At 37.7% G+C, this 26820-nt stretch overlaps 1 protein-coding gene across 1 annotated transcript in view; it reads right to left on the reverse strand.

Annotated features, from left to right (window-relative positions):
* Zasp52 (Z band alternatively spliced PDZ-motif protein 52) overlaps positions 1–26820 on the reverse strand; it is a 65518-nt gene that overhangs the window by 30469 nt on the left and 8229 nt on the right. The window contains 1 exon segment of the mRNA XM_068290885.1: positions 19034–19179. Coding sequence (XP_068146986.1) covers positions 19034–19144 — 111 coding nt within the window. The 5' untranslated portion in view covers positions 19145–19179.

Genomic DNA, 26820 nt, shown 5'->3' on the forward strand with positions numbered 1-26820 from the left:
GGTCAGCACTTGTGTGGCTTACTCACTCACATGGACTTGGGCAACACCTTAAATATTATGAAAAATGACAGCCAAAGACCAGTCAGACGGACAGACAGCCAGCCTCAAGGGTGTTTGGCTTTATCCACATATAAATTCACACAAGATTTGTATTTATTGCAACTGCTTTTCGGCATTGTACATTTCGATAAATTTCAACAGAAATATTACAAGCAACATTTCTGAGCAAACTAAACTTTAAATATTTCAAATTAAATGTTCTGAATAAGCGATTCATTCTACAAAAAGGCTACTTTGATGGTCTTTTAATTGAACCATAAGTCAAATGAAGTATTTTCGAAAAATTACTCCTTTAGACTTGAATTCTGAATAGTGGAAATATTCCAAAACTTGACTTTTGACAGCTGTTAAACCGACTAAAGTTACTTTTATTCCAAAATTGGAATGCTTGTCAAAAACAAACTCCCCCACTTAAGCTCAAGACTTTCTCATTAGAACTCACAAATTCACTTGAACTGTCTAATTGGAATGATAGGAATCTTAAAGATATTCCACTTGATTAAGGTTACTTAAGAGTGTGTTCAAAATTGCTTTTTGCAGATTACAACACGATATAAATAATAGAAATTAAATGGAAACACTTGAGCTGAGAAGGAGTTGAGTTGAGGGGGGGGATAGATGTGTGTATGTAGATGTAAGCCTCATTAAAGTTGTGCCAAAAACTAAAGACAAAAACCCTTCATTTGGCTTAGATGAAATTGAGTTGAAATTGCTAGCACGTTGCCATTCGACTACGAAATTTCAATAAATGTCACATGTCTCTCTCACAAATTTGTTGATTAAAATAAGACAAGACTCCTCGAGCAGTCTCCGTAAGGACGTGGAGTTCATTCCCAGTGTTACACAAGATGAAACAAGACGAGACGAGACAAGACTAGAGTGTCTGGCACCTGACTTCACCTGACTTTCTTTTGGATATCAACAGAAAAAGGGTTCATTAGACGGCGGCTGTGTGACACAGGATATGGGTTAATAAGACACACACACACACACCCAACATACACCCGGAGAGAGAAGGGCAGAGAGATGATGCTGATGATGCCTCTGCGTCAAGGTGAATGTGTTTCTCTAACATCTTGTGACTGTGCCTTTTGAATGTCATTAGCGCGCTTGGTGGTGTTAGTTTGCTTTCTCCCCCCATTGCCTTTTGCCCACACTGTCACCCAAGGGATGCAGTGGGTTAGGCACAGGGGGTGGTGGCCATGAGGGAGGTGGAGCTGTTGTAAATATTGCTCCAAGTGTAAACCCCAAAAAACCGACGACAAAATGGTAAGGGGGTGAAGCGGACTGAACTGCCGCAACGCAAACAAGATTAATTAAGGAATGTAAATTTTGTGAAAATTACGCGCCATTGTTTGACTCCCAGTCCCAGTCTGTCTCTCTCTGTCTATATTCTCTCTCATTCTCTGTCTCTGCCTCTATCTCTCTCTCTGGTTGTGTGTGTTTTGAAAGGGTGTTGAGATTTTTTCCATTAACAACATCATCAATGGACCACGGCAAGCACAAGGTCGCAAGGTGTCTCTTGTCCCTCATTCTCTACCTTCACCTCTACCTCTCTCTTTCTCTCTCTTTGTCTCTTTCTCTTCCCCTGGTCTTCTCATGCTGCTGTTTGTTTTTAGGAATTTGGCGGATTCTGACTGACTGCGGCTAGAGCTTAGCCAAGCTTTTCAATTTCATTTTCAGTTTTCACAAGCTTTTCCAAAGGGTTCGGCCAACATTTTTAATTAGTGTCGTCGCCTGTGGTGTGTCCTTGGCCTAACCCTAGGACCCCCTGGCATGCCATCTCTCTTATCCTGTTGTGACCCTTGGCATTTTGTGTGTGTGTCAAAAACATGCATAAATAATCATATTTTCAGCCAAAAATTGCTGAAAATTTCTAATGAAGCCTGCACAAAAATTGTCAAGACAATTTTGGTTTGGGTTTTTTTGGGGAACATTTTCTTAGCCCTGATATGTGTAGGTGATGTAGTTGTAGGTACTCGACGTTCGAGCCGGTGTGTAAGTGATGTGTTTTTCCAGCACCACGCACACATGGGAAATTTTGTTTACATTTTTCGTGTTTGAAGAAGAAGAAAAAACTGGGAAAAACAACTAACTGAACGTGTCGAAATGTGGAACAACCATAACAAAATATCTGCACCTAAATCTCATTTTTAGTGTGAGTAGTATTTAGGTCAGCATTTTAAATAAACTTTTAGACGATTCAGGAAATATCTGTAATGTCTTTCAGTGTATGTGTGTGTGTGTGTGTTTTGTATGTGGTGTGTGTGTGTATGAAAATTGCTGCATTTGCATTTTGTTTGATGTTTCAATTGTCAGTTGCATATGCTGGGCATTTATTTAAACATACGATGGGATTCTTTAATAGCATAATTAAAAAACCAGAGACATACATAGATGTAGTGAGAGAGGGAGAGAAGAGACAATGAGGAAGTCAGAGAGGGACAGCAGGATAGACCCAGAGAGTATAGATAGCCAAAGGAGAGAGAGGTAGAGTCCGTCTCGAAATCATCATCATTCTTTTTATATAATAATCCATCAATCAGCAGGCTGTTGTGTAAACGAAATTCTGACAGCCATGAAATCGTGTTAAACGTAATCTTGGTCTCAACCAAAATCACGCTATACACTCCCCCTTTCCATCGCTTACACTGCCCTTTTGTTGGCTTTACGTTCAGGGGCGTGACTATAATTGATTTCCAAAAGGGGAAATTATAATTATCGGACAAAAAACAGAAAGTTACTGACCCAAACAAAATAAAGTGAATAAATTCATAGCTTAAGACTCTATACTTATTGAGGTGTAGAAATAGATTATCTTCATGCTATAGAAACTAATTATAGTATGAAGAAAAGACTGAAGTATGCAGAATTATTAATATGCTCCAATTCAATGTAAAATTTGGTCCTAAAGACTTCCTTTTTATAACTTTTTACAAAATGATAAAAATCTTCTAAAGATTAAAAAATCAAAGTAAATGAAAATTGTTAAAATTCTTCAATAAATTGTAATATTTCTTTGAAGTGTCCCCTGTTTTGAGCTACGTCACTGATTGATGTTGAGGTTCTTGTTCTTGTTCTTATCTGTGCGGCATGAATGATGGCACTCAAATTACATTAAATGGAATTTCAATTGAGGCCCCCGTCCCAGTCCCAAACCAAGCAACCAACCTTCTGCTGCTCCTGCTGCTTCTTCAGCTGACAATGACAAGACAATGGCGAAACTGAAACCAAAATCGAAATCGAAACTGTAAATGGCATTTACATGTTGGCTGTCATAAGGCGACAGCAGTGAAGAAGCAATGAAAACAGAAGAAAAAAAACAGAACAGAAGGGAAACAATTTAATGAATCAGGCACATCAAGGGCCAAGCATGAACATGAGCATCATCATTCCATCATGTGACTAGATGGAACCCAACTAGAGACCCACAGTACCCCACACAATGCAGCAGGACTGCAGCTGCACAATCAGACAACAAATGCAATTAGGATTTCGGCGATGCGAATTTCGTATTTTGCGAATTCTAAGCATGCAGCAAAAGCGGCCTTCTCTTTTTCCCCGCTTTTGTGCTTCAATGGCACACAGTGCCCCATTGGGAGCTGGAAGGCATTTTGATGGGCCACCGACGGAAACTGAAACTGCTGCAATTGTACTTATATTGGATACGGATTTAGGTGGATACTGCTGCCTCCGATGCTGCTGCTGTTATCCTCTTGGGACTCGACATGAAAGACACCGAAATGTGGACGATAATGATGGAGCAGAATGATGGAGGCGATGGCCGTCGACGATGACGATGACGATGATGACAAAGCAAAGACAAGGGCGAAAAATGATCAACAATGCGCTTGGACACTCGTTGACTTACTTCTGAAGTAAGTGATGGCCCGAAAGGAAAGTGACTTGAAAGAATTTGTTAAACTATCTTTAAACTTTTACTGTGCTTACATGCCCTAGTTTTAGTCAGTCAGTCAGTTTATTATATCTTTGAGGGCTATTAAGATTATCCTCAACAGTTCTAGAAATTCTCAATATTATGAATAGGGATGAAATTCGATGTTTTTGCTCATGTTTCATTATTTTGATCAAAGATCCTCTCATTTCGATAGTTACTCTGTTTGAATACTTTGTTATCGTTGAAAGTTATCGATCAATGCTTAATTCAAGTGTCGATGGATTAAAATGCTTTAAACTCCAAATACTGTAAGCCAGTTGATTAATTTGTGCGCTGTCGGAACATTTAAGAAGTTCTAATTTAATTTTATTGACAGATTGTTTACTGTTTGCTTTGCTTGCATCTATTAAATTTCCATTCATTTAGTTTACTCATCAGAGTCAGAGGAGGGCAGGGAGGCTGGGTTGGTCGGAGGGCTCTCAATTAAATGTTTAACTTTAAGAAAATGTAATTTCAATTAGCGCCACAACTTTCAGCCATTAGTGTTTTGTGTTGTTGAGATTTGTGCTGTGCCAATTGCAAAATACAAAATGAAGAACAGAAATCGGATGCGGACGGACACCCCGCGTGGTGTGCCCCCTCCAACCCTCTATCACTCTCTCTCTCTCTCTCTCTCTTGCCAGACAACATTACGTGATTAAGGTTGCCATTACGGCCGAGAGGAGGGAGCAAAAATAGAAAACTAGAGCATGGCACCCAGACAGTTGATGCCAAAGGAGGGACGGGGTTTTAAGGTGGGGGTGGGGTGGCATGGGGTGTAGGAATGATGGGAATGGGATTTGAGAGCGACCGCAATTGCGCTGCTGCTGTTGCCGCTGCTTGGGGTTTTTTGTGAAAAATAAAATACAAATAAAAAAACAACAGCAAATAGAAATAAATAAATCAGCGACACGGCGAACGAGCAGGAGCCGTAGAAGACGCATAGACCGAGGAAGAGATGGCAAAAAAAAAAAAGGGAAAGAGAAAGAAAAGGAAAAGCAGAAAACACTTCGCCAGCCGCACAAAACAATTAAAATGAAAAACCGTAAGCACTCTAATTCCACGGCCAAACGTGGGATGTGGAACGTGGCGTCTGTTCCTGTCTCGCCTCACCTCACCACGGCCCATTGCGGCTTTACTTCACCTCACCTTATCACGCTCCGCCACGCCATGCCTCGCCACAACTCTCAAGGATGCGCATAGAAGAGCAGGGGCGTTACAATTGGGATGTCCATTTAGAGACTTTTCCTTAGAGCGGTGAGTAATTTGATCTAAAAATACTAATCCAAGTCTAAGTTTGCATCATTGCATTTTGCTTGATCCCAGTATCTAAAATATTCTTATGTGATTGTTGTAATTTCAGAATCTTTGGGAAAACCTTCTCTTACTTAAGCCAACAGGAACTGCTTTATGGCCTAATTTAAGAAGTCAATTCTAGATTGACACTTTTAAATTGGCAACCCCTCGGACATGGCCGCCCCTGACAAAATCGAATACTGTGGGACGGGAGCAAAATGAGGCGACATGAGACTTGGGGGCAGTGGGAAATTTGTATGCTCTACCCGCACGAGCTCACAAAATGGTTTGAAAACAAATTTGCCGATCTAATTAAAAGCTAAATTGTGAGCATTAAACGGTGTCCTTTTGCTGTCCTCCTCGGAGACCCCGACGCATTCAGTTTCATCCACTTTTAGGGCTTGTCTCTGGACAAAATTAGGTGAGTTGCGAATGAAAAACATTGAAAAGCATTTAAGAGTCCCCGATCCTGGGGAAGGCTGCACTCTTCTTCTGCTTCTTCTTCTTCTGCTCTTAACTCAGCCTTTCAACAAGTTGGCAAGCAATGCAATTTACGTGGTCCTGGGCTCTCTCTCCGACACAAGGACATGGCCATTAACTGGGCCAGCAACAACAAAAGCAAACCCAAAAAAAAAAAAAAGTATGCCAAGCCCAGTCTTGACCACAGCAGCATCCAATGGAAATGGATGTGGCTGACGATGCCGATGTCGAAGCGGATGCGGATGGTTGGCAAATTGTAAATTAATTGATGAAAGCAACGTTTAGAAGGACGCCAGAGAATAGATTGTGACAGAGGGAACGCAGGCAGGCGGGCAGGAAGGCTGGCCACAATGTTTGAACTGCATTTGGCATGTCGATTGCAGTATTGAAGAGAGGAAGGAGCTGAAAATGGAGCTGCAAGCTGGCCAAGAGCCTTTTGCTAGAGAAGTCTGACAAATTGCTGGTAGCAAGATTAATGCTGTGCATTATCTTTCCTCATTTGTCGATTGTCAATGCAGGCAACTGGGCCGCGTCATGGTGTCCACAATACAGCTCAAGGGCGTGGCACTTACCTTTACCTGCTTTTTACCTGACGCTGCGTCCTCACCTCCTTCGCTGACCTCCTTTTGGGTTTTTTTCTTTTCATTGTGTTTTGTTTCCAATCGCTTGTCTTTCGCATTGCTCTCTGATTTCCACATTTTTCTCGTTGACATTTTTCAATTTGATGATGCGCGTACTTCACGGCTACAATGTATAGAGAGACGAATCTTTCACTCGCTCGTTTTGTCCTTTATCCTCTTGAATTTTTCCCCTTATTATTATATTTATATGTATATATGTATGTACTTTTTTTGTTTTGTTTAATGGCCACTGACATGAGCAAGGTAATTTCATTTTTATATTAATGACAGCTCACACTGGGCATCTCCTTCCATCTCTGTCGCTCTCTTGGTCGTCTCTTGTCAGACGTTAATCATTTAAGAGCCTTAAATGTGCCTGCATTGGGAGGTGTAGGGGGAGAGACAGTAAAGAGCATTTGTTTCGGGTCAATATGTTTGGGGCGAAGAAAAAATAAAACACTCCAAATGGGAAATGACATCAAAAAATAATAACAAAAAAATATATAAGTATAAGGTAAAAAAAGGTTCCGACAAAAAAATCGACAAATAATACATAGAAAGGTGTTTTATTGGAGAGCTATTACACTGAAAGAAATCATTCGTGGAAATCAGTTAATAATCGATTTATTAAATTCCAAGTGTCGGGTGCTTGCTATTTTATGCCTTTGGAGTTCACTTTACCTTTAAAGTCAATCAAAGAAAAGTGGTAAGGTATTCTTTTAACTAGATCCATGGCTATCGTTAGTTGATTGTCTTTCCTATGGCATGTAACCTTTTATGGCATGTCTTTCTTTATTTTGGACTATCGAACGTAAAATTTAGTCAAATTTTCTCACAATGTGTTTCCGGTTAGACTAAGGAAACAATTTGTACGTGCCTTCAGACAGTTGATCCTACACATTGGGTATTTATATGGGTGGTATAACATTCAATGACCATATCACGTAACTGCTGTGAGATCTTGTAAAGGGACTTAGACAAGGGACATAGTAGGCATTTCAATGAGTATTTTCAGTAACGTACTCTTAACTACAAGTACTACACAGTCTTGCCAAAGGATCTTTCACTATTCACCGACCTCAGTGAGTATTCCAAGCGGAAAACTTTGACAAAGAATCTATCAAAGTCTTTTTCATGAGTAAGTTGTTGACTAATAACCAGCCAAATATGCTTTCAAAATAGATAACTAATTCATTCAATGCCCACTTAAACCCTTAATATTTCGAAATACATTGCACACACAAATCATTGTTAAATTTTCTGATGTTCATTTCATGACTTAAGTCCATAAAATCACTAAACAGGGAAAAGAATTCATCATACAAATTGGAAGCCCAATTCAGTGGCAATTGTTCTGCCTCATCGTTTGCTACCCTTAGCCTTAGTGAATACCACCAATTAGTACATAACTGGTCCTAAAAATTGTAGTTCGACAATGGAATGGAAAAAGAGAAAGAGGAAGAGGAGACTACAATATGCTTTTACGACTCTCTCTAACTCTCTTTCTCTTACTCCACCGGAGCTAAAACAACAGAAATCTAAATCCTCACAGCAGGTAAAACAAAAAAAGAAAATCCGAAAAAAAATCAACCAACCAACCAAAATATTTCGACTGTTGCTCGAACTTTGTAGACAGAACAATGGCCAGGAACTGAACTGGTCTGGTGTAGTCTGAACTGGACTGGAGGTGGTTTTTTTGGTCATGTGTAGATGGAATTTTTAGGTCCAAATCCTGTTGGGTCATAAAAAGTGCTTATTACATTATCACCTCAAGCGTGGCTGAGCCGAAACGCCCACACACACACATACGCACGCACAAACGCACACACACACTAGAGATTGACTTGCCTGGCCTCCGCCATAGACTCGATTTACCTCCCTCTTTCCCTCTGTGGGTGGGTTGTGTGTTGGTTCTGACGGGAGGCTTTATTATGGCACTGGCAGCTGCGTTTTTCAATTTTCGCTTTTTTTAGGCCTTTGGGTCCCACACCTGAGCCTTGAGCCGATTTTCTCTCTGTGCTACTGCTGCGTAGTCACTTATTGGCAAAAATGCGAAAAATGTGTAAATTTTGCTTTCTCCTTACTTTTATTTTTTATTCCGGTTCGGTTCGGTTGGGTTCGGTTCGGAGAAGGATGATGATGATGATCCGCTTTTGAAGAGGAGGTTCGAGTTCATTCAATTTGGATTAAGTCGTTCGTGTTGATTAACGAAATTGACTTTTTTTGCTCGTCTCATCTCTCGCAGCTGTTAACAATTTAGAAGTTGATGGCAAAGACAATTTAACAAAATATTCAATCAATTTGAAATGCATACCGAATGTAATAAATCATGATATCTCAATAACAAAGAGAAAAGTGGAAGTGGAAGGACACAGGAAAAATGCGTCATAACAATAAAAATGTTTTGGCCCAAATAAAGCTTATAAACAAGACAAGGGGAAAGAAAGGGAAAGACACAGACAGGTCATAATATATCATGGCCCAAAGGCGCTTGACGACACCAACAAAAGCAGCAGCAGACGGAGGATGACAATGTCATAGCCAAGACTAGGACCAGCTCAGGACCATCTCAAGCATAATGACTGTCAAGGGGGCTGTGCCTCGACTAGGACTTAACGGAGAATCAATGACATATCGTTAGAAGAAAATACGTTTGCCCGCTGGGCCGGTGACGTGAAGCTAAAGCTGAACAGAAGAGGGCCACAAAGTCATAAAACAAAAATGTGAAAATAAAATAATGATAATGATTATAATGCCAAGCATATGCATTAACCATAAACACTGCAATAGATATCAAGATACACTGAGCGAAAATGATGAGAAAAGTTTTCAAACTTGTTTATCAAACTAATGTCTTTTGATTCGTTTAGGTCTTAGAGAAGAGATTTCGCCAACGTCCATCATTTGTGAACAAAACATGGTTTACGATACCTTTTCTAATATAAACAGAACAGAAGAGTCTAATTATCAACCTTATATGGCTATATGTTCATTTAACAACATCAATTAATTCCGATAGGGTTATTTGGCTAATATTTGAAGCCATTTCCTTTCCAATACGATAATTTTTTGAGAGATTTACTGTGGCTATCTTTATCTGAGATTATTTCTGGCTAATTGTGTAACAAACTAATTTGGGTATTTGGTCTTAAGCCTTTTGGGCCAAATGAAGAAAAAGTAAGCCAAAGTTAAGACAAACATATGGGCAACAAAACAAAAAAAAAGTGGGAAAAACGCAAACAGTTTGGTTAAACTGCTCTAACCAATAAAGTTGCTACAGGACACGCACTAAGGCACTAAAAGCTCTCAGTGGCTCAAAGCAGGATATACACGCACACCACACACACACATACACGGACAGCAACACCAACAGCCAACACACAGGAGCTTGGCCACAATGTAAGTTGGGCTCATAATTTATTTCGATTACGCCGCAGCACGCAATTTGCGCGCGAGAATATCCTTTTAGTAAGCACACGCGGAGAGCGACAGAGACGCAGAGAGATAAAGACACATCCTGAGGGAAACAGGCAGGCAGCGTGGGAAGGGTATGAGGATGGCCAGACCGAGATAAGTGTGCGCACAATTTCCGTTTCCGCTTAGTTTACCGTTGCTACTACTGATGCTGCGAAAATCCACTAAGCAACAATTAAATCAAAGTGAAGAGAGAACGAACAAACGAACGAACCAAACTCTACTTGACTTAAAGAGGACCAGAGCAATGGAGTTAAAAACGATGATAATGATGCGGACAGTCAAGAGACAACCAGAAAAGCGATCAGGAGCGGTTCAATAAGAACTGCGATTAATTTCAATTATCAATTTTGAATCTTGATCTAGTGTAAAATGTATATTTAAAGGAATTATTAACTTCACCTTTTTGGAGATTGGAGATAAAAACTTTGGATACCATTTTATTCAGAAAATGTAATTTATGGCTAGTTTATTATCTGTGACTTGCTTGATAGGTTGAGGTCATTCAAGGAAGGAACTCTATGTAATGACTGCAGCTCCTTAAGAGCTTAATAACTTTACTCATTGACTAGGTCAAGTTTCAATTGCATTCCTTCGTTTGGGCGCCATTCGTACTGAACCTACACCGACCACATGCTGTATTCGATGATGATTCATACTCGTAAAACTTCAAGAATCAATTTGAAGCAATCAGGCGATTCGAAGAGCAGGTAGTTCAGCTCTCATGCATTACATTATCAGACCTAATCATGGGTCAAGGGATGAAAAATAGAGGGAACTGAAGGAATGGGTCATATTGCTTTAAGACATTTACAGAAAACGCTTGCCGTTTACTCCGCCTTCAACTATCTCCCCCTCGTTCTCTCTTTGCCCTTTATTTTTGGATATCCCCACACATTTTCTGCTTAGAACTTATAAATATTTATGGCACACATAATGCAACTATAGAAGCAGCAAATGCAGCATCTATATTGGCCCGTTGAGCTTGGCTTGGCCAATAATTTTTTAGTTTTTTCTTGGAGCTACTATCAGCGTGAGTGTGTGTGTGTTTGTGTATGTATTTGTGTGTATTTTGGGTGCAGTGAAGCAAGCATTTTTCCACTGAAGGATTTATGTGCGCTGACATGCAACTTAAAAAGCAAGGACAACAAATGCGCTGCAACAGCAGCAGCCCAAGGATCCCCAGCAACAGCAGCAAGGATAACAACAATTGAGAAAAATATGCTGGGAGCTGGGATTAGGCCAAACACAAGAAGATGGCAAAAAAGAAAACGAAAAGCAAAGAGCTAAACTAAAAGGAGAGTGTACGAATAGGAAAAGGAATGCTGCAGAGTGGAAATAAACACCGAAAAAAAGAAGAAAGCAAAAATTTATGTGACTTTTGCATGTGCCTGGGACTTTGGCTAGACATTAGTACAATTTCCGGCCCAGGCCGCAAAAATATTCAATAATGTATTAAAGCGAGTGAAAGAGATATCACACACTAGAAATCGACAACTCAACTGAAGCGTGGCAAGCTGGATAAATCTAAATAAGACGTGCTCGAGAGACCCAGCGATTCTTCTTCGCCTTGTGCCTGCTGCCTGCTGCCTGGTGGCTTCTGCCTTGTGCAATGAAGTGCAAGGTGAACTGAACCAACTTTATACCGACATACATATACCTGGTCAGGCATAAAACAAAAACGGAAACAGCAACGGAAACCCAGCCACGTTTTTACCTTTAGTCTACCTATCTCACATACCAGCACTTCTTTATCTCTTTTTCGCTCTCTCTTTCTCTCCTTCTCTGTTCAATAAATTTCATCACTCTTAAATTGGCATTGCAATCGGGGCCAGATACCAGAGACACAAAAAGAGGTAAGGGGTAAAAGCATTTAAAGCAACGACTCCCCCCAGTAAATTGATAATCAATCAAATGCTGACTCAATGTCCATTGCAGTGACTACTTAATCACTGTCTGGTTATCCTTTCCATTCTTTTGATATATCCTTTCACAACAGGGGTATAAACAATAAAGAAAGCAAGATATAAAGATGAACGTGCAGCGAAAAGTTTATACAAATATATATATTCCTGATAAGTGTGCTGATAAGAGATATTATCAGTCTATAATTTGGGCTCTTCTTTTTACAATTGTTTCAAAGTAATTTCTTAAGAGTCTTAAATAAAATAAATACCTTTTCTACATAATTTTAACGAAAAGTATTATATAGAAGTGAGGTAAGAAGTGTATAGAAAAGTCACCAAGCAATTTCCTTTTTTCTTTTCCTCCACATTCATTCATTATTTTTCTTTATATTTTTATCAATTATGCGCAGTCTGAAGGACAAAGATGAATCATTGGAAGGAAATCATTGAATGTGTTGTGAATCTGTGCCATGATGTTTAATAATTTAATTAACGCCCTCATGATAAGTTTTGTGCAATATTCCACCAGTCAAAGAGAGAATAGTTAAATACAGGGAGAGAATAGCTCTTTTTACGATTGACCAACACTTGAAATAGCTAATTAGGCCATCTACATATCCAACTCTATCTCTCTGCCTCTTCAGAAATGAAAGGGTTTAGGCCACTTTGCCATTTACGATTGGCATAAGCACAATTTTGTGGTCAATATCAGAGCATTTCCCCTCTCACACGTAACTCACACAAAAAACCGCAACACAAATTTCAACAACTATGTAAATTTTCCCTTGCAAATGCAATTTTCATGTTTGTTAGAGGAAAAGGGAGAGATAGGGAAAGTGAGTGAGATGGCTAGCAATTGAGCAAAATTGATTGAACAACACAGAGAAGTCTGGCTTCTGGCTTTCTACATGCAATTAATAAAATGTCCCAACTAAATTGAGGACCAACCGCAGCACTTGGAGACGGCTTGACATTGCCTTAGTGACGTCATCATTTTGCGGTTGCCATGCAGCGCCTGCCTCTCCAACCTCCCTACCCTATTTCTTTACCACTTTGAGACATGTGGCGCTTGTTGCGGTTGAGAAAAGTGCAAGTTCAATCAACAGACGGGGCAATCAAAAATTTTGTGTCCAAGCAACCACAGAGATAATACAGACAGAGAGGCAGAGACGGAGACAAAAGTAAGTGAGACATAGACAACGTCTCCTTTTAATGCATATTCAATTACACACACAAAAAGGCACACAATTTGCTTTCATAATTCGGAATAAAATGCCATTTGGTCGAGGGGGGCGTGGCTCATCATAAATCAGAAAAGCTTCTACGAGTCGCGACCATGTACTAGACAAAAGAAACAGCGAAAAATTCCCAAAATGAGAATTAGATATGACAACGACTTGCCTTACACCCTTTCATATTGTGATAAGAAGGGTTATCAAGTATTTAAGTTGTTAAACAGTTAATTGAAAGCTAATAGATGGGTGGCGAATTTACTTCTAATTGACCGTAAATGAAGTTTTAGAAGTTTTGTCTCTTTTTTGGATACCAAAAATATTTGAATCTAGCCTGCTCCTTTCTTTACTTGAAGCTCTTTTGAATATACCCAGTTTAAACTCAATAGGTATCACAAAAAGCGAAGAAAAAACCTATAGAAAAAGCTTGTTGAAAATTATGAATTTTCCATAGTTTGAGTCAAAGACAAACACCGACACACACACAGTAAGAGAGAAACACAAGCAGCAAGGCCGAGACAGAGTAAAAAAGGCAGACGCAGCCAGACAGGAGTCAAATAATTAATGGCCAAAACTGGAAGGGTGGGTAAACAAACAAAACACCACACACAAAAAAAAAAGACACACAAGAAAAAAACATGCAAAACAGATTTGCATGAACAAAACGCAGAGTCAGTGTTGATTTCGAATTGTGTGTGTGCGAGTGTGTGTGTGTGTATGCTGCTCGTCGGTTGCCTTGGATGCCGTCAGTTCGGCTTGTTAGTCCCTTTGCCCTATGTTGACTTTAAGGTTGGCTAATAGTCGACTGCATCCTTTTTCGGCCACTCTTTATAATACTTCGTATTTGGCTTTGGCTTTGTTCGCTTCTCGTTTTTTTTTTTCTGCTGGTTGTGCCACAAAAATTTGTTGTAAACCGAATTTACGCTTTTAGTATTACTTATTTGCTGCCATTATTTGTGGCGCGTTGAGCTGGGCTTTCACTTTTATTTGGTTTTGGCTTTGGCTTTGGCCTTTGTATGATGTTTGGCTCCTGTATGAGAACGAGTGCAGAGTCAGCAGAAAGCTTTTAGCACAAACACACACAAACTCACATACAAACAGGACACTGAGCAAGGAGGAAGGACAACAAATACAAGTTAAGGACTTCATTTTAGTGTTCGACGTGTGGTCGACGTCGTCCTCGTCGTCGTCTGTTGGGCATCAGGATGATAATAAGAACTCCCAGCGAGAAATCATAAATTAATCCGATTTAAGCAGCAGCTGAGTAGCTTATTTTTATACAGTCGAAAGGAGAACCCAAAAAGGGAGGTAGAGATCCTTTCTGCATCCTGACCAGTTCATCAGCAATAGCAGCCTTTGTTTGTCTGCTTACTTTACTCTCACTCAAAAGGCATTTGCATTTTTAAAAAGAGACAAAAGATATTCAATCAGCCAGAAAATTGGGACTTTCCACAGCTCATAATTGGTTTAAATATTAAACTTTGTTAACTTTTGTTAATTTTCATTTAAGAAATGTATTTAAGAAAATACATTTGATATGTGTACTCCATGGAGTATTGAAATTCTGTGTAAGTGTATGCCAACTTCTTTATATCAAAAATCAAATTTCCATTCATTATAATTCCTCAATGAAAAGAAAATCTTTAAGAGCAATTTATTTTGGCCATAAACCATAAAATGGAAACGACATGACATGATTGAATGCTGCCATAGTGATGCTGTTAATGATGACGAGGACGACGAACACGAAGACTGGGACGAGTTGTTGTCAAGGTGGGACTTAAGTGGCAATACTTAGTTTAGTTCAGTTTCAGGTTTCTCATCGTATATATCCTGGCAACACGTCAGCTCATTAAGTGGCAAAGTTTTTGCACCAGCAACATCCTTTACCGCATCCCTCGCACCTCCACACACACACGCACACACACAGACACACTTTTCCGGATGCATTCATTCGTCTTTTTGGCGCCTTTTAGAGCGCTGCGGCTTAAGTGCATCATTCTAAATTCAATTGAGCTTGAAGTGTTCAAAAAGCAAGAGGTAAGTAGTAGAAGAGGATGGATGGCTGGATGGCTGGATGGATGTGCTCCATGGTTTTTGGCCTCAGGTGATATGCGTTTCACTTCGTTGTTCATCATCGGGTCGTGGTAAAAGTGCGAAAAGTGGATGTTGAATTTTCCACAAACTCACAGCAACAACAAAAATGAAGCAAGTAAGTCGACTCGTCGACTTGGGTATACCATACACCAGGCGAAACAAATATTTCAAATTTCGAAAACCAAATGTATGTCTATTAAATTGTTTTTACATGTTTCATAGTATGTGCTATCTCGCTCACTCTACGAACATACGAGCACTCTAGCGCCGCCACTAGCCAACGGCCAATTCTGGCCTTGTGGACTGCTTTGTAAAATACGTTCATACGCATATTTTGCATGTTTCTAGTCCGATTTCAATAAAATTCGGTAGTTTTGTAGAAATAGATAAGAATAATTAGTCTGCCGAATTTGAATGCGATAGTCAAAAATCTACAGGAGAAAATCGGTTTTTTCTTAAATATGGAGGCGGAAGTGGGCGTGGCAAAATATGAAAATAGATGTACCCTGCGCGCATACTAAGCCAGTGTACATACTAAATTTGGTGACTTTAGCTTTGTTAGTTTTTGAGAAAATCAGTTTTGTTTAATTTGCGGGGGCGGAAGTGGGCGTGGCAAAATTTTTAAATAGCCAATATCTGCGCGTCTATCAAGCTAATCTGCATACCAAATTTGATGTCTCTAGCTGTTATACTTTTTAAGAAAAACAGTTTTATGTGATTCCTGGGGGCGTAAGGGGGCGTGGCAAAAAGTTTGAACAATCAGTTTTTGCGCGCTAACTAAACGGGTATACAAAATAAATTTGATGTCTCTAGCTGTTATACTTTTTAAGAAAAATAGTTTTATGTGATTCCTGGGGGCGTAAGGGGGCGTGGCCGAAATTCCAATTAACTCTGTACGCGTGCATAATACACGAGTATACATACCAAATTTGGTGGCTCTAGCTCTTATAGTCTCCGAGATCTGCGTGTTCATACGGACGGACGGACGGACGGACGGACGGACGGACGGACGGACGGACGGACGGACGGACGGACGGACGGACAGACGGACATGGCTAGATCGACTCGGCTGTTCATCCTGATCAAGAATATATATACTTTATAGGGTCGGAGAAGCTTCCTTCTGCCTGTTACTTACATTTTGGCGACTTTAATATACCATTTCACCCTATGGGTGTATGGTATAAAAAGTGACAGAAAGACAGTGAGACTAACTGACAGACAGATACTGACAACCATGAATTTGGTTAGAGACTTTTTAGAAATCTGATTTGTGGTATACGCTTTAGGAATATTTCAATTCTCTCTCTCTCTCTCTCTCTGGTGAACAATTTCATATTTCTATTGTAATAAATTTATAAATATTTTAAATTTTTGTGCAATTTATTGTTTCACTTATTTTTTGCCGAGAACAATTTGTCATGGAGATTTCTATTGTTTTATGCGCTAATTGGCAGCATTGGGGGACACATTTTGTGTATACTTAATTGATTTAAAGTGCAATTTGATTTTCATTAAATTTTCCCATTGACCTTTTTTTCCACACACAATATTTTGGTGTGTGGTGGCTTGGGTTAGGGTTCACCAATGCATAAATCAAACACAAAAGCAGCTGTTTAAATAGAAATTGCGCATTTTGTTGACCACGCCCCGATTGCCCACCATTGTACCCCCAAACCAAAACTCAATTGAACTCATTTGTAATGCCAAAGCAAATAAAATGCTTTTGGAAAATTGTCAACGATAGAAATACATTTTCTGTGGCTTAATAAAATATTTACACATTGACAAAAACAAAAACCCGAGAAAAAATAAGCAAAACCCCAAAAAGGGAAGCAAATATTCTCCTAAATAGCCAATTTACTTCGATTCTCTAACAATAACAAAAACAACAACGATCACAATGGACTAGCAAATGTTATACCAACTAAGAGCACCAATAAATAGTCTTCCTAACATCTCCCCCTTCTCTCAGAGAATTCTGATTAGACACATTCATACGCTTATCAGACTGACTAACTGGCTGGATGACTGACTGACTGACCGTATGACTGTCCTGACTCATACTCCACAAACTCGATTTTCTACTAAATGGAAATTGAAATCGAAAACATTTTTAGTCAGCATTTTTCGGGGTAGCTGAGGGGCAAAAAGGTTGGCCCCCGTCTTTTCTGGCCTTTGATTGGTCAATATACATTTTTGAATTTGACTTTCTGTATGCGTGATTCATAAACTGCGTCACTATAAACACAAAGCGAACAATATGTTTCTTTACAAGTTGAACTAATCAATTGTTATTATAGAAAACTGTATTGAGAGCAACAAAAGCGATCATTGTTTACACACAGCGTCATTGTTCCTACTATCAGAACATTTAATAACACTTTTTCAATTCTTCTCACTGTAATTATGTGCATTACCTACCTAATTTGTTATTACCTCAACACAAAAAGATAAAAAGGGAAAGAACCTTGAAGTACTTCAATACAGCTTATCATTTCGAAGAGCCCTTGACTTCGTTAAATGCTTTTGAACTTCAATTAAAACAGTAAAATTCAATATCAAAGTTAGCAATGCATTTGTGAAGCTATTTTGTAGATAAAATTATTGAAAAATTTCTGAAATTACAAGAAGAGAAGAACTTCAAATCGAGGGTAAATACTAATTTGAAACTTAATTAGTTTGATGCTTTGTGTTATCTTTTATAATGAAGATAGAAAACAAAACCTTTGATTCCAAAGTAAACAGAGATTGAGTTTTTAGTTTCTTAAAAACCACCCACAGTCTAACATTTTACACATGTCTCAAACCATTTCAATAACAAACAATGAGACTTAAAATTATAAGCCCATTTTTTTACTCCCACCTATTTATGTGGATGTGTAAAAGATTTAATACCTACAAAGGAAATAGATAAAAAATAAAGATTAAAATAGCAACTAAGGTATTTTCATTTGTTATAGAATAATAACAAACAATAAAAAGATTTTCATCTTCAAATGCAAACGGAGAGTGATTCAACTCAATTCTATGTGAATCATTGCAATCTTTTTGTTAATCTTTTCATTTCTCTCAAAGGTTTTTCAATTTTATGATTTATAGAAAATTGATTTGTGCCTCAATTGGTAATCCGATTATCATCTTTTTGCTTTAATTATGATACATACATATCAATTGAATATGCTGTTTTGTGTGCAAGTAAAAAATTAAATATAATTCAGAAAAATATTTTTTGTTCTTGTTGTGGTAGTTTTTATGATGGACATTAACCACTCAATATTGACATTTATATGAAAGCCGCACTAAACTGAAAACCGCATGGAAACGAATTAAATCCATGACTACAAGTATATTTGATAACTATATTTATATATGTATGTATATAAATTTATTTGTATATACATAGGTGGTATGGTGAAAAAGCACTCATCAAGTTGTAGAAAAACTTTTCTAAAATGATTTAGCAGAAAAATATGTAAAATGATTTGAAATAATTTATAAATGTTTAACAATTTGTTGGATTTGTCTGCTGTCTATATGTAGAATTATATATAAATCGGTGTGTATTTGTGGCTATGTGTGTGTGTGTGGGCACATTAAATAGCCAAAAAGGAAACTTGTTGGAAAATTCGGAAAAATAAAAGCAGAAACGGTTTTTGGCTTTTTGTTTGCTCTGATTTGAGTAACGTGCGCAAAAACCGCGCGCGCGAAAAAAAAAATATACTTTTATATAACAAAATTTTATTTTTAAACAAAAACCAAAAAAATAAAGAGAAATTGTTGTACAAAAAACTTTTTTGCACATGAGTCGTAAATAAATTAACTGTTTGTTGGCCACAATATTTCTACATATATATGGATATATGTATGTTTTTTTTTTTTGTAGCTATTCCTTTTCTATCCATTTCGTTTGGAAAATCTGTCACTTACCTTTTGCACTAACAGCGGTTGGGCAAAGTCCACACCGCCCTGCAGACGAAAGCCCCAGGGTTGGGCATCGAAACGTGACAATTTAATTTGCAACAATTGTGGTTGGGACATTTTCTATATATGTATATGTAGACGGGCTGGAGAAGCTGCAAAGAAACAATAATAATGAGAAGAAAATGTTATTAGAAAACATGTCGTATACTTGATATCACGTAGCAGCAGGTATCTAGCCTAATTAATGAAATCAAAATCAACAGCCATCGTAGCGAGTGAGCGTTAGACAATTCGGTTCGTACTAGAACAGAGAGTAGCACTAATAAAGACATTATTCAGGCATGTCCATGCTAATCCTGCACCAAAAACGCAACCAAACCAAACCAAACCAACCAGACTAGTCCAGACTCTGCACTTGCAGCTTACACCCACTTTACACACACACACATCCAAACACATTCCTCTATGCTAGTCCTAGTCCTATTCGTATCTCTATCCGAGTGTGCCTTGATCTCTGCGGCAGCTGCGAGTCCCTGTGCATTTTCGCATGCAAAAACGCTCTGTCGAGTGCCAAACTGCCAACATATTTGGCCGCCTCTTTCTGGGCTAACTGCAGTTACACGCAGGCAAAGGCAACGTTAACACTGCCTCAGCACAAACCAGCAAAAGAGCCCAAAAGCAGTGATAGCAGCTTAGGGAATACCTCTTAAGTAACATTTTGGGGCTCCTCTGGCCTTGGATCGTGACAATTTTGGCAAATCAGCTGATTTTTGTTTACCTTTTGGCCGCCAAAGATGTGGCCTACCAGAAATTGTTGTTCTGCCTTCTGTAAATTGACATTTTAAGTGCATTTTTTTAAATTGATACTTTATGCGCTTTACCAGTTTATAAAACAAAACATTTATTTATTTATTTCATCAAAGAATAATTTATTTTCACTTTAAGCTTTGCGAATTGCCGCTTACTTCACTTTAGCACTAAATAATACCAAAAATACTAACAAAATACTGCAAACATTCTTGATATCGATAAGAGTTATCGATTTGTTTTGAGACCTTTTAGCTTTCCGTTAATTTATGAAAAATCTGTAATTTTTTTAAGTGATCAAGAATGTGAATGGATTTAATATAGTTGTTTCTCTAAATGCTGTAATATTTAAAAAAAAAAGTAGAGAAAGATTTTAATTTAAATTTATAATATTGGGATTGGAAAAGCCAATCAAAGAAAGTATGTAAATATATTGCTATCCATATTTTCATTAAAATCTGGACTCTACTTATAACATATAAGTATATAGAGTAGCCATTTGTTGTGCTAATACAAATGTATCCTGGTTACAACTTAATTCTCTTACAGGGTAGCAACATAAAACGAGTTAAACTTTGTTAGATATCGCCTTTTTTTCACACACACACACACACACACAGGGACAGTGAATGAGTGGTGATGGTGGGGTGCTGAGGGACTACCCACCCACTTTAGCCTTGGCCACAGCGCAGATGGGTCTGTCTCTGTGTTGGATCTGTTGTAAGTGTGGCTTACATGGGTTCGTTCTATATATATTTTCCTATTTTTTTGCCGGTTATAGTCGTCATAGCTTTGTAATTTGTACAACGCTATGTATGTGCGTGTCTCTGTGTGTGTATGTGTGTGAGTATGTGTGTGTGGTGTGTGTGAGAGTCGTGTCTGTTGATTTAGTTTGCTGCATAACAATTTTTGCTGAGTGTTGTGTTTTTTATTAGCAAAGACACATTCACTAGCTGGTGCTCGGTACCATGGAAGACACTCAAAGTGGAAGTAACTACATTAAGCTATTAAAACGACAGCAGCTGGCAGCAAAACTCCTTCAGCAAAACAGGCATCAGAACACGGCAACATACACACACTCTCACACACACACACACTTACACCGATGAGATGGTATGGTAGAGAGAGAGACATTTTAGCACACACAGCAGTTTAATTAACGTTAAGTGCGGGTGGTAATGGCTCGAGCCAGAGCTGAAACTCTGGAGCCAGTTCCAGCTCGAGCTAAAGCTCAATCCTTATACTAGCCTTGGTCTTGGGGCCAACTGCTGGGCCGTAACACGTTGTCGGCATCGTCCTCGACATTTGCATGTAAATACTTTGTACGCCATGAAGTTGGCCCATTAGACACCAGGCGAAAAAAAAAAAAACGAAACTGAATACCGTATGTATGCCTCCGGATAAAAAGGTTGGTACGTAGGTAAAGGTAGACGTGAAGGCGGAGTCCAAGTAACATGCACATGCACAGAAATAATTTAATTAAAATATTAAATAAATGCGAAAAGCCAAAAAGAGCTTACAAAAAGGACAAGTACAAACAATAACAGGCAAAGGAGCAGACCTCAAAGTGAAATGGCTAAAAAGCTTTTCAAATTGTCTAATTACTAGAAACACAAAGGTGGAGTAAATGAGATTAGAAAGGCACTAAATAGGTATAGATTAGAAAAAAGCAAACAAAAGGCAACTTATCATACAACAATATTGCATTTCCGGCATTCAATTTGTCAAGTAGATTATTGAGGGGAGCGGAATAGAGACCGCTAATTGGGGCAGGCAACAAGTTCAAACAATAAGCCAGAGTGTTGGAAAATTCCCTTATGCAAATAGAAGGCTTGATTTAAAATACCAGTGTTCGAGAACGACTACATTGGAATGATCATCTTAAGGATCTTCAAAGAATTAACATTAATAAAACAGAATCCATCAACTTTGAATGAGAAGAATGTATCAAGTTACTTAGTCAGATATTCAAGTTATCTCTTAAAATGAAAGTTCCAATTGCTAAATATCCTAAGATCTCAAGTCTTCAAGGAGGATTTCTAATTAACCTTTGATAAAGAAGGAAAGGAAAAGGAAAAATGTTTCTTTACTTTGTAGCCCCCTTTGGCAGTTTTTATTTGCATTCCCACCCTGATCATACTCCACATATGTCTAGTTCATTTATAATCAACTTGTCCCCGTTTTGGCATTTGAAATCAGACTTATGACTAATAATCGAATGTCAGCTTATGCCAAGCGGACATGCACAGAGCACTCGTTTCGTTTCCTGATACACCCCAAAAAACAAAAACAAATGAACAAAAGTTATCGCTAATCAGTTTCACATACACAGTATATATATGTGTACATATATTTTGTACGATTGGCAAATTGCAATTTATTTATACCAACATTCGTCATGATGTGACCCATGCAGTTGAGCAGTTTCATGTGGCAATAAATCAATTTGCATGCAGGCAAAATTTCAATTTTCTGTAAAACATTTTTGGCTGGGAATCCGCAGACACACACAGACATACAATCATATGTATATATAATTTTCTTTAAGCCGATTTGCTGGGCAAAGTAGCATCAAATTGATATTTTCGGTAAAGCACACACACACACACACACCAATGGTACACATCGTCCATAATCATTAGCAGTTAAAAAGACCTCCAACAAAGGGCCAAAGAGATGAAGAGAAGCGGCCTGAATTTGATGATGATGTTCGAGATGATGTCATGCCAAGGCAACTGTAAAGTATTTTTAAGTCTTTTCATCGCTTCTTGGCCTGGTCAATTTTGCACGCTTCTCCAAATGTAAAGTTATTCCCTAGCTAATAGAGTTCAGTTTCCATTCCATTTATTCATAGAAGCGACAGTTTGTCTACTTTTTGAATGAAATTATGTAAAAAATTAGGTCAGGGTCTTAAGAAATATAATACGTAGGAAGTCAAATATTATGTTTAAACTTGGCATCTGTTATACATCATCTAATTCATAGACTATGAGGATGTTTTGTATACAACTTCGAACATACATTGATTACATATTGAATACTTGCTAAATATATAGTAATGGAGGATATAAGAGAAGATATAAAACAATCATAAATAAATTTAAGGGGGTGACAAGGTCGAAAATTCGAAAATTTAGTAGTTTCTTAAATAAATGTGAATCCTACACCGAAAATACTTTTTTGTTTCGTCTAGATAATGAATAGAATCAGCATTATATAGAGCAAAATATAGTTAACCTAAGTTACAATTTTGTTCTATTTTCTAGTTCAGCTATTACTATTTAGTTTGCTCCATTTGAATGAAAAATGTATAAAAAGGAATCAAAAGCAATCCATTCATGAATGGGTAATTAGTTAATTAAAATTTAAAACATTTTAAGGCAAACGCATAAAATACATTAATGAAACTCTGAGAAATCATCCCATTCTCTCCCTTAATATAGACTGATAATGATTACAAGAAATGAAATGAAATTAAATTAAAATTTGCATTTCGAGTCAATGCCACAGCTTCAATTCACGTCTTCAATGAGCCAACTAATTAAAAATTGAATTATTTATAGAACCTAAACAAACATCAACTACTTGGCGACTGTTCATTTTGTTGTTGTTGCTGTTGTTGTTGGAAGAGCATTTCAACACATTAATAAAACTGCATATGCAACAGCTCATTAAAAAGGCACTCGAGCACAGGGCACAAAAAAAAGAACTTCAACTTGCAGCAACCAAGCAAGTTGGAGTCCAACAACTTTGAATCTCCTCCAGCTCGCCATGATGTCAAGTGGGCAAACCTTAAGAAGCAAAAACTACTACTTGAAAAGACGCTGTTGTTGTTGTTGTAGTTGCATTTTTTTGTTGTTGTTGCTGCTGACTCTTTTTGGGCCAAACAAAAGTGAAGCGACATTCACCCACTAACAGACGCAGAGCCAAGAAGAAATTAGTGGAGGGAAAGAGGGAAAAATAGCAGCCTGACGAGCAATAACAAGCCACAGACACAGCGATTACATATATGTACATATATCTAGACATATGTTATATGTATATAAAAACATCTAAGCATATGCATTAGAGTGGTCTATTTTTCCAAGTAAATAGTTAAATTTCTCTGCAATTCACTTGAATGTGTCGTAGAAGGATTAAAGAATATCTCAAAGGATGTTCTAGGAGAGGTTCTTGAATCCCTTTTTACTATTTATATTAAATTCTTTTCTAAACTTATTCTTCGTTTTATAAAGTCATCAATTAGCCATAGAAATGATGTTAGACATTATTTGCAATCATCTTTATGCCTTCAGTGGCCTGGCCACAATAATAATCGTAAGACTATAATAATTGTTTTCTCTTTATGGCCCAAAACCAGAAACCAGTCTAAACAAATACACTCACACATACATTTGTACATATGTTTGTATATAAGTTTCAACATGTGTCTGTAGAAATGTGTGGCAAAGTGCATTTGGCTGTGGCTCGCTGGATTTCAGACTCTCTGGGTCTGACTCTGGATGTGGCTCTAGATTTGACTCCCTTGGGGGGCAGCGCCAAGTAGCGAACGCGTTGATTTCGCATTTATGCAAATTTCACGTACACTTCAAACTGCTGCTGCGTTTTTTGCCTTCCCTTCTGACTCTCTTTTTTCTGGGTGTGTGTGTGTTTTTTTTTCTTCTTCTCGCAACGCGTTTAGCCAAAAAACTCAACTTTGAAGCCTGGTTATGTGACGTGACGTCATGTGTGTGTGAGTGTGCACTCGTGCTTGTGGTGGCCGCCAGGATATGGCACTTTCGCCCGCCCCCCGCCCGCCTGCCATTGCCAACATTGCCCCCCTGTTGCTCTTCAGTCTGTCTAATGCAATGCGCGTGCTAAATGGGCGTAACTCAACGGCTCGACGACTTTTTAGTAAAGTTTTTTTCAACTGCCTGCAACTGTCAGTGCATCAAAACACTTGAGAGAAGCAAAAAATGAAGAACGAACTCGGCACAGAAGTAGAAAAAGAAAAAGTTTCGTTTCCACTGCGTATACGTAATATTTTTTTAATATTTTTACTCGTCGCCGTTGTCGTTGTCGGCATAAACAAACAAACAACAACAAAAGTTGTCATTGTTGTTGTTACCCCACCTTCCCTCTCCCATCTCTCTCACTCTTTCTGTTCAAGTGCTCTGTCAACGTCGTCAAAGTGAAAGAAATGGCATTGAATGTGGCAATTTAGCAAAATAACAAACACATGGAAAATGTCAAAGACATCGAAAAACTATATTGCATTACATGGGGTTGACTTTGTAGTATAAGTTCATTACCACATACACACACACACACACGGCACACTCCCATGTAATACATTTTAACCAATTTGTCCAATTTATTTTCTATAAATATTTTGCTATATGTAAACATACACAAAAAAAATCTTTATGATTTTCGCTCTGGTTTGCAAATTTACCCATCGATGAAAAAAAAAAAAAAACTAAATTATATTTTGCATATAATTTAAAATATGCAAATTGACTTTGGCATTCTCATCCACCCAAACCTCCCCTTGAGATCCTCCCAGAGGCCATGCTTTAGTTTATGCACAATTTGGATTGCCATCCATATAAATTTTAATATACAGCGGTGAAATTATAATTATTATCTCTCAAATTTAAATGGGACAGTGATTAAGTTGTTGGTTTGGTTTCATCTAAATTGCGAAATTCAGTCGAATTTTTTCAGTTTAACTGAAAAATTTGTCTCAGGGGAACAATTTTTATAGCATCAACTGTGTCTCTACAAAATTCTTAGTGAATTTATCAAATTTCTTAATTAATGACTGCATAAAGGAATTGTTTTCTTTACGAATTATTTAAAAATGAAAAGTAGACACAGTCCTACGAACAAAATAAGGTTGACTTAAGGCCTTTTGACCCTCAAATCTTTCTTTTAAGTCGCCAAAATGTATTTAACCCAAGTCGGATTTAAAAGGGGTTGAAATCAGGACATTTTGCTCTGCAAAATCCATGTTAATACACTTTTTTCATTTCATTTTTCTTAGAAAACAATTCATTTTTACTTTCTATATCATATTTTCTGTAAAAAAATGTATTCCTTGAACCGCCAATGATGCATTTTCTTTATATATTCTTTAACAGTATAAATCACTTTGTCTATTAGCTTACTTTTATATATATATTATAGATTACCGATATACAATATCAAAGATTGACAATTTAATGACTATAGTGAAATTAGCATATAAAATATTGGAGAAATGACATTCAGGTGACTCACAAATTTATAGAGGAAACTAAATTCAGGCAATTCCAACTAATATTGCTAAAAGTATCTATGATTAACTAAACAACAAACTCTTTGTTAGCTAATTAAAGATTAGATAAGATAAGAGATTCTGCGTAAACAAACATTGACTTATCAATATTATATACCCACTTATATATTGATCAATTCCAACAAGTGAACCTTCTAATAAAGTTCTTAATCCAAAGAGATAGAAAATAGATTTGAGTCTTGGAAGCATCTGCTCTTTCAGTGGACAAATTCATAAATTCATTCACTTAAGTTATTCATCTGATGGATTGATAATGGATTATATAAATGTGTACTAAGAACCAAGAATTCACAAAGTCAACTCGGCCATTTATTTTGTAATTCTTTTTGCCTTAGCTCATTTAAAGAATGTATTTATATTTTTTTTGCCGTTTTGTTTTTTTCATTTTCATTTTGAACACTTTTTTCGCATGAGCTGAGCAAACAATAACAAGATATATACATTGGATACATATATACATATATGTATGTGTATAGTACATATCGTATAATATGGTCACTGGCATCAGCAAGAGCAAATATTGATAAACAACAAAAGAAATTGTTTAATACAGCTGCCTAAAACTGAAATTTAGCAAAGAGTCATGAAATTTATAGTAGATATAGGAAAACGATATCTATATATTGCGAGGGGTGTGCGATAAGTACCAAGTCTCATGAGCTGATGG

Source organism: Drosophila tropicalis, unplaced genomic scaffold (assembly GCF_018151085.1).
Source record: "Drosophila tropicalis isolate 14030-0801.00 unplaced genomic scaffold, ASM1815108v1 contig_593, whole genome shotgun sequence".
Taxonomy (NCBI): domain Eukaryota; kingdom Metazoa; phylum Arthropoda; class Insecta; order Diptera; family Drosophilidae; genus Drosophila; species Drosophila tropicalis.